The 15,355-nt window shown below is 51.7% G+C and overlaps 1 protein-coding gene across 1 annotated transcript in view; it reads right to left on the reverse strand.

Annotated features, from left to right (window-relative positions):
* The window catches only part of IGDCC3 (immunoglobulin superfamily DCC subclass member 3), a gene marked incomplete at both ends in the record, with an annotated part of 79,166 nt that overhangs the window by 8,876 nt on the left and 54,935 nt on the right, over positions 1-15,355 (reverse strand). Inside the window, 2 exons of the mRNA XM_084293547.1 lie at positions 7,345-7,510; positions 12,309-12,467. Coding sequence (XP_084149673.1) covers positions 7,345-7,510; positions 12,309-12,467 — 325 coding nt within the window. The remainder of the gene's footprint in view (positions 1-7,344; positions 7,511-12,308; positions 12,468-15,355) is intronic.

Raw genomic sequence — 15,355 nt, forward strand, 5'->3', positions numbered from 1 at the left:
AAATGCGCAGCACTTTGGCACTATCTTGCCATTCAGCGTGCAAAACAGCTTGTCTTAAGAACATTTATTTACAAACAGAGACCCATCAGCAAAAGCTCTGCGCTCTCCAGGGCTTAGCTCTCTTCCTGAAACCCAGCCTGGAACAAAACGATTCGATTTGTGAGAATTCAGCAGGCACAAGACCCCGTAAATAAAAACCCAGCGCATCTCCTGGCCAAGACATGGGGCTGGGGGAAGTCTCCCCACACTGTTTCCATCCTTTACTGCTGGAGATTTTGTACCAGCCTTAAGGTAGGAGCTCAGGAAGGTAATAAAATAGGCTTATGATGCTCTTAGTCCCGTTCGGATATCCCTGCACCTCTGCTGATCTGAGAGGCACTTCAAGGCTTTGGGGGAGTCATCACCAAAGCCGCCTTTTATGCAGGTGAAACACGGGAGGTGGAGATGATAAATAACTTGCCACCGCCTGCCTGTACAGCAGAATGAATGCTGCTTCTAATTGCAGCAAAATATTGGGCTCCCTGCATTAAAATTTATTATTGCTGTTGATTTAACATTTGTATTTCTGCCTTGCAAATTGTCGGGGCCATGGTGAGCGAGCAAATGTTTAACAGTCATCTATTTATGTCCTGGGCCTTTGTTTCCTTGGTAACATTGTAAATGGAATATCAAATGTGATCTTTTCAGCTGATATGGTGATTTTAGAGAATCAGCCCTAAGCCCCGATAGCCACAGGCTCAACAGAGCTGAATAAATGGGAGGAGAGACCCGATGGGTGGCTCAAGTGTGCCAGCAAAGCCCGGCTCCTGCGAGGGCAGATGGCAGGAGGCAGAAGGATTATAAAGTCCAAAAGCTGCACTCGCAGCCCTGCACGAAGCAGATGTGAGCAGGGAGCGGCGGCGTTTCCCCCCGCGCCGTCAATGCCGCGATTATTTTCGCGCGGCCACCGCGCATCTGGGCACCGGGAGCAGCCAGGCTGGGCTGGCACGCACATCGAGAGCAGCCTCAAGCTGCCCAGGAACAACGAGGAGCTCTTAAACTTACACACCAGCTCCTCGAAAACAAGGCTTTTCTCTCCCTGCCGGGCCCTCTGGCACACACAGGCAGAGCTCTACGAGCTGCAAGCCCCGATGTGAGCTCCGAAACCTGCTGGCAGCTGCCACGAGGAGGGCAGGGGCTGCCGCTGAGTTACAGGCACCCCAGCAGCACCCCAGCTGGTGCCTCTCCATCCGAATTATCAACAAAATTCTCCCCCATCCAGCACCCCTGGGATGCGGAGGATGCACGCGGCGTGGTCCCCGGCTCTCCCAGGTCTGGCCACTTTTTGCTTTTTGCTTTTTTTCCTTTTTTTAAGGAAGCTCAAACAAAAGGGAAAGATGCAGTTGCCACACGAGGAGGCGCAGAGCGTCTCCGCGCGTCAACCATCTGAAATATGCGGCGTCCTTTTCTTCCTTCCCGTCAAGGGGGGGGAAAAAAAAAAAAAAAAAAAAAATCTGTCACTTCGGGACATCTGCTGTTGGGAAACTTTCCCGCGAGTGCCAGACCGGCAGCGCCGCGAGCACGTCGGGCGCGGCGAGATGCCAGAAGGCTTTCTGCTGGTCACCAAAGGCGCTCGGCGAGCCCAGGGCTCCGTCACGGCTCCGCACAATGCCCTGACAGGCAGTGATGGAAGTGGGGAGAGGAGCTGCTGCACGTTCACACCCGGCCGAGCCGCGGCACGGAGGGGAACGGGAGGCAGCTCGAAAGCCGCCTATTCCCAAGCTGTCTCGCGGCTCGGAGGCAATCAAGATGACTGATCTGGCTCGGGTCAGGGGTCCGGTGCTGCTGACCGGAGATCGGCTTTCCAAAGGCTCCTCTGGAAAATAAAAAAAAAAAGCCTGAGAACTGAAGGCGGCCTCTTCATCGATTCGGCAGCACAAAGGAGAAGAGGGGCCCAGCTGGAAGGACAGCAGCGTGCGCGCGCACAGGCGCACAAAGGAGGGAGTGTGATGAAATTAATGCGGAGCAGGCTGCCGCTAGCGCCGAGCCCCCTCTGCTGTGCTGGTGGCTGCAGAAACGAGCTGGGGCTAAACGCAGACACCCAGCACCAGCACACCAGCACCATGCCCTGCTCTGCCTCGATTCCTTACGGGCTGCCAGCCGCTGGCACGCTACAAAGGGGCTTTTCCCTTTGGTGCTGTGCCCCGGCAGCCTTGCAGAAGCACCCTGCCTTTGAAGGTTGTCTTGGGCCAGGCTGAGAATAGGGTGCAAGGCATAAAAAGTGACCCTTACCGGCCCAGAGGGACACTGCAGATCGTCCCCAGCCCTCCCTAAGCACGTCCTTACGTCTCCAAAAATTAAATACCATACAGAGCTTCCTAGCCCAAACTGAAATTCCCTGGGCTGTCTTACACAGGAGAACGATCCCTTCCCACGTGGATGGGTTTATGTTTAGCAGATCCTGCAGCACGCCGGCCAGGGGCCCAGCCTGGCTCTGCGGTTACAGACTCACCCCGCTGGGGTCCCTGGAGGGATGCTGCAGGTCCCAGCGGGGTGCACAGCGCTGCAGGAACCATCCCAGCCATCTGCCTGCCCTGTGCTGGATGGAAAGCCTGCAAAGCTGGCCAGAGATGCTGTTCCTTCTTGCACTTCTGGGAGGGGACAGCATGTGGCAGGACAGGGATTTGTCTTACAGCCTCTTTTCTGCAAAATGGGATGCTCTCCATGAGTGGCATCGCACTCGCTCCAGGAGGCACGGCAGCGGAACCATTTCATCCCCAAAAGCTGAATCTTTCTGGCTGGCTTCACATCTGGCTTTGCACCGCCTCGTTGTGACACCAAGGACACGCGGTGAATGAGCTGGCTGCCACTCCATCTGTCCTCATGAATCAAGACTGCAATCACAGACGTAAATGAATCCTGTCCTGGTAAAAGGAAAGCTTTTACACCCACAGGACCGCAGGGGAGCACAGAACACCTCGGGAATTGCTCCTGGAAGGGAAGGGAGATCCCTGCGTTGGTTGTGACGGTGCCAACAGCTGGCAGAGCCCTGCTGCCAAATGGAAAGCCCCCGGAGCTTTTTTTTCCAGCAATGGCCATGGGTGTTGGAGAGGAAAAGGACTCAACCTAATTCCAGGGAGGCTGAGCTTGGGCTGCCCCATGACGGGCTCCATCCTGCCTCCAAGCTCCTCTGCAAGGGTGCGTGCTCGCTGGGGGAGGCAGGGCCAGGCGGCCGCCCCGCTGCTCACGCCGAGACCCTCCCTGCGAAGGCAATTAGGAGCCCACGCAGCCTCCCCACGTGTCTTCCCCACAAAGTCAAAGCCATAAATTATGCTTAAATCAGGAGCAGCTGGTTCGCATCCCGGTCCTCCACGCACGTATTTGTCATGCTTCTGGGAACCGAGCTGGGATTTTCTACGCGGTGCCCTGCCAGAACCACCAAAGGTCTTCGAGCTCCTTGCATAAATGATGTGCACCTTCCTCAAGGTGTCAAATCCCTACAAAATCAAGAGTCTGGGGGGGGGGTGAACCCCAAAGGGACCAGGGTTCACCCATTTAACATGGGTTTCATGGTAAAACGCCTCCTTGCAAATGACAGGGTGGAGTTTCCCTGGGTTTGGTACCAAAACAGCTGTCCTGCCTCAGGTGCATGGGTATTCCTGCGGGCAGCCCGCTCTCCCTGTCTGCTGTAGGGTTAAGTAACACCACCAGTGCTAGAAAAGCAAAGTCCTGAGGTTGAACTGCAGAGGAATATTTTCTTTGATGAGCCCTGAGCGTCCACAGCCCTTACAGCGAGTCATTGGCAGAGCCCTAAAACGAGTGCAAACCAGCGAGGAAGAATTTAAAAAGGAGACACTTGATAAGCAAAGGTCAGCGAGGAGAGCAAATGCCACCTGAGCCCGGGTTCTGATGGAGCCTTTTTCCTCTGGAACAAATGAAGTCCCTTAATTACCATTTTGTAAATAAAATCTCCTTGGAAAAATCAATATTTAGAGCCTGCCTCCTCTGAAGATGTTGGCCTTTGTTCCGTGCTATTAGGGCAATATAAACCCCACGGTGTGATATACTTCGGGGCTGAAAATTATCCCCCTGAACCTGATTGGGTTAAGGGAAGGAAAGCAGTAAACCTTTCAGAGCAGTAATTCGGGTGCTATTTCATGCTTCCTTGTACATTTTGAAGTAATAACCTAAAAAGCAGGATTTTCCACGAGCTCATGACCAACGTGGCCAGCCAGCACCCCTTCCCCCTGCAGCGACACCTCTGCTTTCAGGCCAGGCTGGCGATGCCAGGTAGGAATTTAGCTGGCAATGCCCACTGCACCTCTCAGGCTGGGGCATTTTGAAGCGTGATAAACCCAGATCACCCCATGAAAAATAGGGCCATGCCATCCCTGATTATCCAAGGAGGACAAATGATGTGGCTGCTGGGTATGGGGACGGCTCCACACAAGTCCAAAAGGCTCCACCAAGTTCTCCATCCCAGAGCGGCGCCGAGTGCAGCACCACGCCGACACCCCCAGCGTCAGCCCCCTCGGTGATTTTTATTCACAGCTTTTAATGGAAAACCCCACAATTCCCTCCACCTGAGCCTCCTTCATGCATTTTTCATCACCAATTACCCGCTGGCCCAGAGCCGCTTTTGATTTTTGCTAATCATCGATTGGATATTTTGTTCCCACACAGCTGGCATTTCCCAAACACAACCACCACCTCTGGAGGGGGGCACAGCAGAAGGCTGATCTTTAATGCTAACGTGTCAAGAAGCCGTCAACACATCAGGCGATCAGAGGGACCGCGAGGGAAGAGGTATTTTGTTGGACACAGCCTGCAAGGCTTATTTTACTGCACTGCAAGGCTGGAAATTGCATGGTGAGTGGCTCCGGAGACCCACATGATGTTGTACAAGCAGCCACAACCAACCTGCAGGGAGCCCAGCCCTAAAGCTGCCATCCCACCTCCACGAGGACGATCTTCTGAAGCCCCCTGACCTTGAGGGTTTGTTCTCCTTGGCTTTGTGGTTAAATGCCCCGTGTCCTGCAGGTCTGGACCTCGCTTCTAGCTGCGTTCGTCTACAAGAGTGAGGTTCCTCATAACGATACATTTCGCAATCAATTAGCACGATTTGGGATGATTTAGTCTTTTTAAAAAAAAAAAAAAAAATCCCTTTGGGGGGCATTCAGACCTTTATTGCCATATTAAGCAGAGTTTTAATCCAAATGAATTTTCTAGGAAACCACGTAATCTAATTAAAAAGCTCACGGTGAAGTTTAGCAGCTTCATTACTGGTAGATTCGCGACCCATCTCTACACGGACAAATGTTTTCCAAGTGCAATAGGCTGATAAATCCAAGGCATAATCACAAACCAGTTCTGCCTGGAACTAAGTGGGTTACAGCACTTAGTCATGCCCATGGGAATGAAACAAAGGACAACTTGAAAAAGCTCCAAAAAAAAACCCAACCAACAGTCGTTGATCTGTTTCCTCTGATTCCTGGAGGAATCCGTGGCTCCGATTCATGCAGCACCCAGCCACGCTGTACCAGCAGGGGCATTTTTCAGACTGACAGCTTTGGGAACCACCAGGCACGGCCACTTTCCTGAAGCTGAAGGTTGGAGTAGACCAAAACCAGGGTAAAAGAAGCCAGAAGTTGAATGTTATCAACTTTAGGGCTCGGCTTTACCATCACGTTACTCTAGCTTAAGAGGATGCCCCACGTCAGCGGAGCCCCAGCAACGGGCAGAGGTCCCCCAGCCTGTGACAGATACAAAAAAATCTGATCACTCAGCTTGCAATGGGGAAGACTGGAGCTAAACTGCATGAAATGATTGCCATAAAATACTACGACAATGCTCACCAAGTTAACATCCACGTGTAGGGCACTGGGGCCTGCTCAGGAGTCGTGACCAGGATCGAAGACCCTACGTCTACCTTCCTGGAGCAGTGAAAGGAAAGATTTCATAGGCAAGGCACTTGGGAAAGACAAAGATCTGGACTCTGTGAGTTTTGGCATGGATTTAATGACCACGTGCAAAGTCTTTGGCTACAGAATCATGGAAATATTTATGTTGGAGAAGACCTCTCAGGTCATCAAGTCCAACCAAGTCACTTCCCTGGTCAATAAAGGGGAGAATAATGGGAGAAGATTTCCCTTCTCCCCTTTCTGGTCTGTTCATATGATAAGAGCACACGTGCCTCAGAAACCATGCACTGTAACACCACGAGCCTGGAACGAGTGACATCTGTGTGTGCATGCACAAAGTTCACCGAAGCTTTCTAAAAACTGCCAGCACGGAAAAAAACCTCTGCCGATCAAGATTTTATTACAACCCACACCTTATCCTTCTTGCAACTCACCGCCTTCCATCCTTCACATAATAAAGCTTAAGAAAGCCTCTCTCAAACCTGAAAGCAAACAGCTGTATTACAGAGAACCTTAAAAAAATAAAACCACTGTTCTCCATACATGCCATAATGCCTGCACAGGCTAAACTGAACATCCAGACCCTCCATGGAGGTGGGGTTGTATTCACGAGACACATTTGTTAACACAGACAGCAGCTATATGACACCATAGAGTACAAATCTCTACCAATAATTTCGGTTTACAACACAGCTCCTATTATTTTTCAGGATATTGTTCAATGCTATTTCCATAGAAACTGTTGTCAACTGGCAATTTTCCCGCTCAGAGCATCGCACCGTATCATTTCCGCGGCACAAACGTCCCCGTCCCCTATCACGGGAATTTATTTGTTCAGTACTCAGAGAGAACACTCTTCCCCGGTGAGACGAAGGGCTGAAGCTCAGTGACAGCCAGCTTCCACGCCAATATTCTCCCAAACGGGGGTAAAGGCGTTTGCACACCCAAGCAGGTGGCTAGAGAGGGGTTAAAGGATGGTTCCTCCACTGCAGTTCAGCATCCTCGCTGCTAGTGTCAAGGACAGGCTCTGGTCCTTCCAGAAATACCCAGAAGAGGATCAGGACAAAAGAAAAAACTTTTGCTGGGCTCCCACATCATCAGTCCAGGTCTATCACTGATATTCTGGTATAATAAAGCACGGAGCACTGAAATATAAGCCTACAAAGAGCAGCTGGCAGGACCAGAGAGGATGCTCCAGCATTTTTCTGTATCAGAGCCCAAGTCAAATCCACAGAGCTGCTTCTGAACACCACCACCTTCACGCCAGCCCTTTGCTAACGCAAAAAGGAAGCCAACCTCCCTCCCGCTCCCTTTTCCACTGGAGTCAAGATTGTTCAAAACGCTGGCTTTTAATCCAGCGATACAAGTCCTCGGTGCAGGGTGACTCCAGGCTGACACTCCCCCCAAAATCTGGAGCTGCCGAGGCCAGCAGGCGGCCACTTACCTGTTGTTATTCTTCAGCTTGATGTGGTCGCTGGTCTCCAGGATCTGCCCGTTCCTCAGCCAAGTGATCTGCGGCGGGGGCTCCCCCTGGGCCACGCAGGTGAAGATGGCAGTGGTCCCCACGGGCCTGGAGATGGACTGGGGGTGCTGCACGAACTCCGCGGGGGCTGCAGGGAAGAACGAGGAGAAGGATGAGAAAAATCACGATGATCTCACTTCGCCCTGGCACAAACCTCATAGCTTGGCCTTCTGTAAGCCTGGGAACGTGGGGAAGGGAAGTCCTGGTGCTCTCAGAGCCAGGGATAAGTGGTTAACCCACAGCACAAGCAGCAGGTAGCATAAAACAGAAAGCGTGCGTGGTGTTTTGCTGAGCGTGGCACCGAGCACATCCATCACCCTGGCAGCAATCAGCCCCGACTAGAGAAGCTTGCAAAAATCTGCATGCACGGGCAGCGCAAAGGATGCTGAGAAAGGAAGACAGTGACTGCGTGCTGAAATGATGGTGCTGGTCGGTGGGAAGTCCTGCTCAACGGCACAGCAACGCCCCATGGCCTCACCCAAAGGACCCGTACGGCATTAGCAAACTGCTTGACAATAGATTGTAATTTCTGTCCCCTGGAAATATCAGATTTGCTGCAGATTCTCCTGATGGCAACAGACTGGGGAGCCCTTTTTACCCCAGATCTGCAGCCCGGGACCCTTTTGGTCCTGCAAAACCTTGGAGAAGACTCCACAGAGCCTGTAATCGCTTCTCACCCCAAGACCAAATGTTTTTTACCTTCAACATCAGGCTTTGTAAACAGAAAGCGATTTCTCCCGCTTCCAGCAGCTCAGAATAGATTTAAAATCATTTATCAGAATAAAGCAGGGTATCAGCCTGCAGAAAGCACAAGGCAAAACACTGCCGAAGAGTTGAGTTTATCCAAGCAGTTACGCTTCAGAGGGCAAAGTGATAAATACACTCCACGTTGCTGCTGGGACCTAGCATCACACGGAACCAGCAGCAGCCACAATGAAGACAAACAGATGAGAGGCACGGGCCCGTAATGAATTTACCAACCAGCATCACACAATGGATGGCCAGCATTAAATTTTTCTACAAAAGCAAGATCAGCCAGGGAGGTGCTCTCAGCACCACTCAGAGGCGTTTTCCAAGCATGGATTGGTGTGAGACAGGAGGAAGGAGCAAAGGGGTCCAGCAGAATGGAAAGGGGTCCCCAGGCTGCGAGCAGGAGCTGCTGGGTCAGGGCAGAGCTTTGTGGTTCATGGCTAAAAGAAATCTCGGGGTTTGCTGTGGCAGCACAGGACAATAAAACCCTTCCCCTGCTGCAAGGGGACAGCACCGCTACCTGCAGCAGGGCCAAAACGCAGCAAAAGGTGCCTGTGTCTAGGAGCAAAGCCTTGCAGATTGTAAATCCTGAGAGCAGGAAGGAACAGAAACACACTGCAGAGCTGCTCTGCCTTGCAGGAGCCCCCTCGTTCATTTTTAATAATCAAAGGGAAGCGGAGCATGGCAGCCCTGACTTGTGTCAGCTAACGAAGCTGATCCCAGCAGCCTGACGGGCACACATCTCCAGAGCCTCCTGCTAAACTTCCCCATGCTTTTGAAGGAGCAATTTTTTGGCAAGTGGCCGTGCACCTCCCTGCTTCCATCCCACAGGTTGTGCCCACGGTGCTCGGAGGTGCAAAACACGATGCCAAGGATGGGCACAGCCAGCTCCCAGCTCCCGGTGGTGGTGGCTTCGTTAAGGATCCTGAGCTCTTTACTCTTCACTGTCCTGCTAAACACAACCAGAGCAAAGCCTCAGCCCCCCGTTCGACTTGCTCAAACTCTTTGGGGAGCAGCTGGCCCCTCGCTGTTTAAGGCCGAGCCTTAAACAGCAAGCACAATACCTCTGCTGACAAATTCCAGCCCGCAGCCCAGGCTCGCAGCGCCAGCAAGGCACGGAGATGGGAGAACCATCAGGAAACGCAGCGGTGCCCGGCTCTGCCAGCAGCAAGGGGGGTGAAAACAAGGCAACCATTGTCAGCAGAGCCTTCAAAACCCCGGCCTTGAGATGGGCACTCATTTAGGAGATGGGATCTCATTTTTCTGCGTAGCTTTCAGGAGGAAATGAAGCGTGGAGCGGAGAACACTGGTGACCATCTGGCCATTCACAGCCCATCAGTTTGTTATGACACCAAACACATAATAAAGCACAAAAGATTGCGCAGGAGGTAGAGGGAAAGCGCTTTGATTTTCTTCTTCTTTTTTTTTATTTTTTTTTCTTTTTTTTCCCCTTCCCTTGCCACCGAAGCCTGCTCGTCCCTTGCACCACACGCACGGCCTGGCTCCCTTCAGCACTCCGGCCCTTCCTCGGCTCCCCCCGCGAGGCTTTTTTCATTCGCAGCCCGGCACAAAGCCATATTCAAATGGCTGCGCCGGGATCTTAAAGAGAAAAATGGCAACTTTCTTCTGGGAGAGCCTCACAAAAAGAGATCAAAGGAGCCTAAACGGCCAGGGGAGGGCAGGGAGGGAGGGAGCGGGGGATTGAGGCCTTATCCTCTGGAGGGAGGAGGAATTCCCAGGAAGATAATCAGATGATCTGAAGGAGAGGCTGCGACGGGAAAGGCTGGAGTGAGAGCAGAGCCCTGAGATGGGGACACCTCTGGGGATGCTGTTATAGGATGAGGACCACCACTAACAGCCCGCAGTGGGGTGGAGGTGGCAGCAGGAGGGTGGCCGTGCTCTCAGCCCCAGCTAACTCCTTACAGCAGGAACCGTGGCTCTTTCTGCCCGTCTTTCCCACATTATAAAACTCTGCCTCCTTCAAAAGGCATGGGGGCAAGTGAATTTGTGCCTCCGGGCACTTCAAGGGCCCTGCATAAAGGCAGCAAGTACCTGGCCTGGCAATGCTTTGAGGGCGCTCCCATTGTCCCAGCCCCGTGCTCACTTCCTCTCCAGCCAGGCTTTTGCTGGCCTCCTCTTTGCTTTTCTTCCCTTTTTCGGATGTAATTTGCATCGCTGACATCTCCACAAAGATAAACCCCCCCCCGGTCTCCCGTGTCAGTCATTATTGGGGTTTTCTTCCCACACAAACCTACCAGCACTCATTTGTACCTCTCAGCTGGAAAATTCCGGCAAAACGAGCTTCAGAGGGAGAAGCTGCTTCAGAGGGAGGGGGGAGCAAACCTGGGATGAGTCCAGCTGCTCCCCTGGGGACGGCCAGGCCCCCAAAACAGGAACATTTCGTGGATGGCAGCACGGGTTCAGCTCCTGGCTGCATTTCTCCATACCGCTCCCACTCATCCTGATCACAGAAGCAACTCCCTTCCACACTGAAGGGCTCTGATGACCCTTTCCTTTTCCAATTCTTCCGTTTGCCTTTTCCAGTTTTGAGGACAAATTCTTATCTTGGTTTTCCAGGTGAAAATCCACAGAAATCCTGTCCCAAATGAACTTCAGCTCTAGGGCAGCCGCTGGGGGGTGAAGGTCAGCTCTCCAAAGAGCCTGAAAACTGCTGATCAGTAGCGATGAGAAGTTGTGCTACCCTCTCCCCTCTCACCCAACTGCTAACTGAAGCAGCCAACAGCATTCAATAGCTGCATTTTTACAGCTTCATCGATTTTTCAAGGAATTTCTTTCGGCTCTGCCCGCCTGATAGCTGGACATCAGCTTTGCCTTTGGGTTCACAGCCTCAGCTGCATGCAGTACATGCAAAGCCATCCTGCAGCAGCTCTGAAGGGTTTGTCTCAGTACTACCAGGTTGTTTGCAATGCCTGGGCTCTGTTTCTCTTAACTAGGGGACCCCCAGGACAGCGGGGAGACCCCCTCGTTGCACTGCTCACCCAAAAATGCAGCAGCAAAAGAAACAGCAACTTTTCCCCTCCTGCTAGCACCTGGGACTCAGGAGGAGCATGCAGCCCGGTACAAATTCTCTTCCTGCATCACTCCCTGATGCTGCCAAGGTAAAAGGGAAGAGGGATGCCAGCACCCAGGGACCGCAGCCTCTGCACAGGCCCCGTGGTGCCGGATCCCTGGCAGCCGCTCCCAGGACCTGTCAGGTGAGCGTCAGGGCTGGAGCAGGGCACTTTCCCCATCACCAGCATGAAAGGTTCAATTAGCCTGCTCCGGCAGGAGGTGTATAATTTTAGATTCAGGATATCATCAGTCAATAGTTAATGAGTGAACTGATGAGAGCGCGAGATGCTTTAAGTGGACTAGCTTGAAGAGGAGGTGAGTGCCTGTAATCAGGGGCGGATTACTGCCATTCAGAGCACGCTGCCAGCTGGGTTTGCCTTCTGAAATACTTGCCTGGCTCCCCTCACCATGGAGACTGGTCGCACGGAGCATGTGGAGGGGATTTGCTTGGTTTCTTGAGCGCTGATCTCTGCTCTGGGCTGAATCACCCTCTACAAGTGACATTTCTGGGCAGTTGCTGTGGGGAAGGGGAGCAGCCCACACTCCTGCTTTACCCACATTGGAGCAAAGAGCTCGGATGCAGCGTCAACTGCTGCAGCAAAGGGTCTTGCTGACTTCCTGGAAATGGTTTTAGACTTACTTGGGCCACTTTAGGTCAGGGAGAAATACTCTGAGTGAGATCCACTGCTGAGTGTCACTGCAGCTGTGATATCCATCATGCAGAGGCAACCCATATAAGAACAGTGCCCATGTCAGTAAGAGCCATGCAGAGGGTAAGAGGTGATTTGGCTGAATAATTCAGCCCATGCTGTCGAGCCAAATACCTCAAGGAGGTGGGCAGCCACTGCCACCCAGCAGCTGAGGCCTCAGTTCAATGATACTTGGTCACCACTCACCTGTTTGGCTCTTTTCTACACAAAACCACGTGTAGGAAAGAAGTGCTTTGTCCGACACCATCAGAGAAGCCCACACCAACCCATCACAGTGCCCAGGAGGCAGGCAGAGACCGTGCAAAGGGCACAGCAAAGCGGGCATCGTGGCTCTGCCAGCCCCTTTTTGCTCACCTTGCACCACGAGTCGGCCCTGCGCGGTCCGTCGCACCCGCGTGCCGGGTTTGTTGGCGGCGCACACGTAGATGCCCGAATGCTGCACGGTGAGGTCCGAGATCATGAGGTTTCCCGTGCCCAGCACCTGGATCCCCTCCACGCCAATCGGGCGGCCGTCTGAAAGAGGGAGAAGAGGGTAAGGGTCACATCCTGAGCCTTCGTGTGAAGTGCCCCAGCGCACGGTCCTTGGTGAGGTTTGATTTAAGTCCTTATGGAGTGGCACCGTGCTCTGTTACTTGGATTTGCCAGGTAAAGTCAACGGGTTTTAGCCGATGCTCTTAGCAGAGCTGCCTTCTGGAGGAAACCAGGATCCTCAGCTAAGTGCTTCCCCAAAACCACACTCTGTGCTTGGAAAACTAAGGCACCATCACAGGAAATTTGGAAGCTTTAACATGCCCAGGTTAAGATGAAGTTCCCAGAACGCTTTCCAATAAAGCAGTACAACCAAAAGAAATCATATCAATTTCCGTGAGCTACTGATACATCGGGCTGACCAAGGATCCAGACAGCTCAACAGCCTGTTGCCAACAGAGGTAGATGCTCTGGGAAGGAGAGCAGCCACCCCACAGCGGTACGTCCCTGCTGCACCCTCCCTGCCACGAGCAATTTATGGCTTGGGGATTTCCTGGGCTAGAAGTGGTGCTTTTTTGTCTGCTGAACCTTGATGGATCTGTCTGGTTGCTTTTGGAAACTATGTGAACACTGGGTTTTCAGCTCCTTCGCTCCTGAACACACAGAAGAGCCCAGAGCCAAGGAGCCCAGCTCTGACGCTGGACTCCAGCACAAGGTTTTGAAGCACTTGAAGTGCTTACCATGAAATAGCAGTATCAGAGAATTCGCCTTTTTCCATCAAAGCCTCTTTTCACTGGAGAATTCCCAGCCAGCTCTAATTACAATGTGTTTCATTAGTATCAGGCTATTGCTTTTTATTGTTTCATTGGTTTGTGTTTTAAGACACTGCCTGACAAAGGCAGCTCTAAATCAATCCTAGCATGTGTCAGGGTGTCTGAGCAGAGGGGCAGGGCAGGGAGCACTTTTGCTGGAGGAGCAGTTAAGGAGAGCACACGTTCATCAGCTGGGAAGCAGCAATTCAGTTCCTCTCCCACATTGGCTCAGGGAAGAGTTTAAGGAGCTCACAGAAATGGAGAGGCAAGAACCAGCCTTAGTGATTGCCCCATCTGAACATCCCAAGGGACTGCCACACGTGTGCTCCCCAGCAGCAGCAGAGACGCTTCAAAGTTGGGCTTGGTAAAAGGAAAAAAGCCACCCCGTTATCCCCAAGGATTTCTTTCAGAGCTCCTGCTGTACCCAAAAATGGACCTGGCTCTCCAGACTGTGAGAAACAAAGTTGTGGTTTTGCAACAGAAGGTGTTTGCAGCATTGTGCTAGGAAACACGGGCAAAATGGGGACTGAAAGCTACCCTGCACTCCATCAACACTTCTCCTGCCACGCTCTCTGCATTGTTTTTCAGGAAATTTTTAGACTTGAAGGATTCCTTGCTTCATTAGGCAGGCAATGCCAGATCACTTCATTATTTGCATTGCAAAGAAAAATGCTTGGGTCTTCTAGAGAGAGAAAAACAATGTCATTAAATGATTAAACGATCACATAGCTGGCCAAGCCACTGCAGCAGTAAATGGCTCGGTCATAAAAAGGACAGTAAAACATGACCTGTCCCGCATTTAATGAGCAATAAGAAGGAACCATTTCCTTCAAACATCATTTGAACTGAAGTGTAAAGAGGCCTGAATTAAATTCAAATTGAACTTGATTTCATCTCTTAAGTCAGACCTTTAGCAAGTCCGTATTTACAATAGGTGTAAAAATCAAATCTCCCTCTCGAGGGAGGGACAGGATCAGTGAAAGATGGGAAGTGTCCCCACCTGGATGCTCCATCACATCGTTGCCTTAAGAAATACCACAGAAATGTGACTTGAATGTCAGCAGATTTACTGTACTATTTACAATGTGCTACATAATTTAAGCACAAAAGACCCAGCCTGCAGCAGGTACTCTGCACAGGCCGAATACCTGTACATCCTCAGTTGTCTCTCCAGCTCCAACTATTAATTACGGGGGTGATGCTCTGAAGAAACGTCTCCTGTCAGCCAAGCATCTTTCATTTCCCTGAAGAACAAAGCCCTCTGTGCTCAGAAATCCCAAGGGGACTGCCATCTGATTTGGGGAGCATGACCACCTCCAGCAGCCGGACAGGATCACTGTGCCAGATCAGCCCACAGGCTTCTCGCTCCATTGCTGCTTTCCAATAAATCCTGGAAAGGGTTTCTAGAGAAACATCTGCACTTTTTAACCCTGTTTTGCTTACAGGAAGGACTGAGTGGCTTGGATCAAGGGATTCAGACCCCACAAACCCACCTTTCTGGCACTGCTTTCCATCACCAAGTCCATGGTGGAGATCCAAAAGGCTGCAAAAGCTAACCCTGCTGCTCAGTCCCCGAAGCTCTCTGGACCCATGCAGGCTTGCAACTTGCTCACTTACTATGATCTTCTCCTTTTTATGAAGTCAAAAGCAGAAGATTGGAGGCCTGAGAACAAGCCAGTTTAGGGAGAAATATCTGCCAGATCATCTCAGTCCCCAGCTGAAGAGGAATGAAGGTTCAGCTGGTTGTGAAGAGCCGCCGGTGACTGATTAATAAATCAGACTGTTCTCCAAGTGGGACATGCTCCCAAATAACACCCAGCTCTGAACAAGCAGAGGTCTCCAGATTTCCCGTTGGGGTGAAATCTGGGGCTTGGGAGCCCCGTTATTTCTTTTCCTAGGTGTATGTGATGCTTTATGGAGCCCGCTCTCCGCCTGCTCAGCCGGTGATTGGCACAGCGGCACCAATTACGGGGCCCCGAGAAAACGTGCCGGGCGATATGAATATGCAACAACACCAACGCCTTTCTTTTGGAAGGAGCGAGCAGAAAGAAAGTAACAACTTTCTAATGTTGATCATTTAGGTCTTTTGTGAATTCTTTGTATTGTGCCATAGTAGCCTTC

Source organism: Netta rufina (assembly GCF_964035555.1).
Source record: "Netta rufina genome assembly, chromosome: 11".
Taxonomy (NCBI): Eukaryota; Metazoa; Chordata; class Aves; order Anseriformes; family Anatidae; genus Netta; species Netta rufina.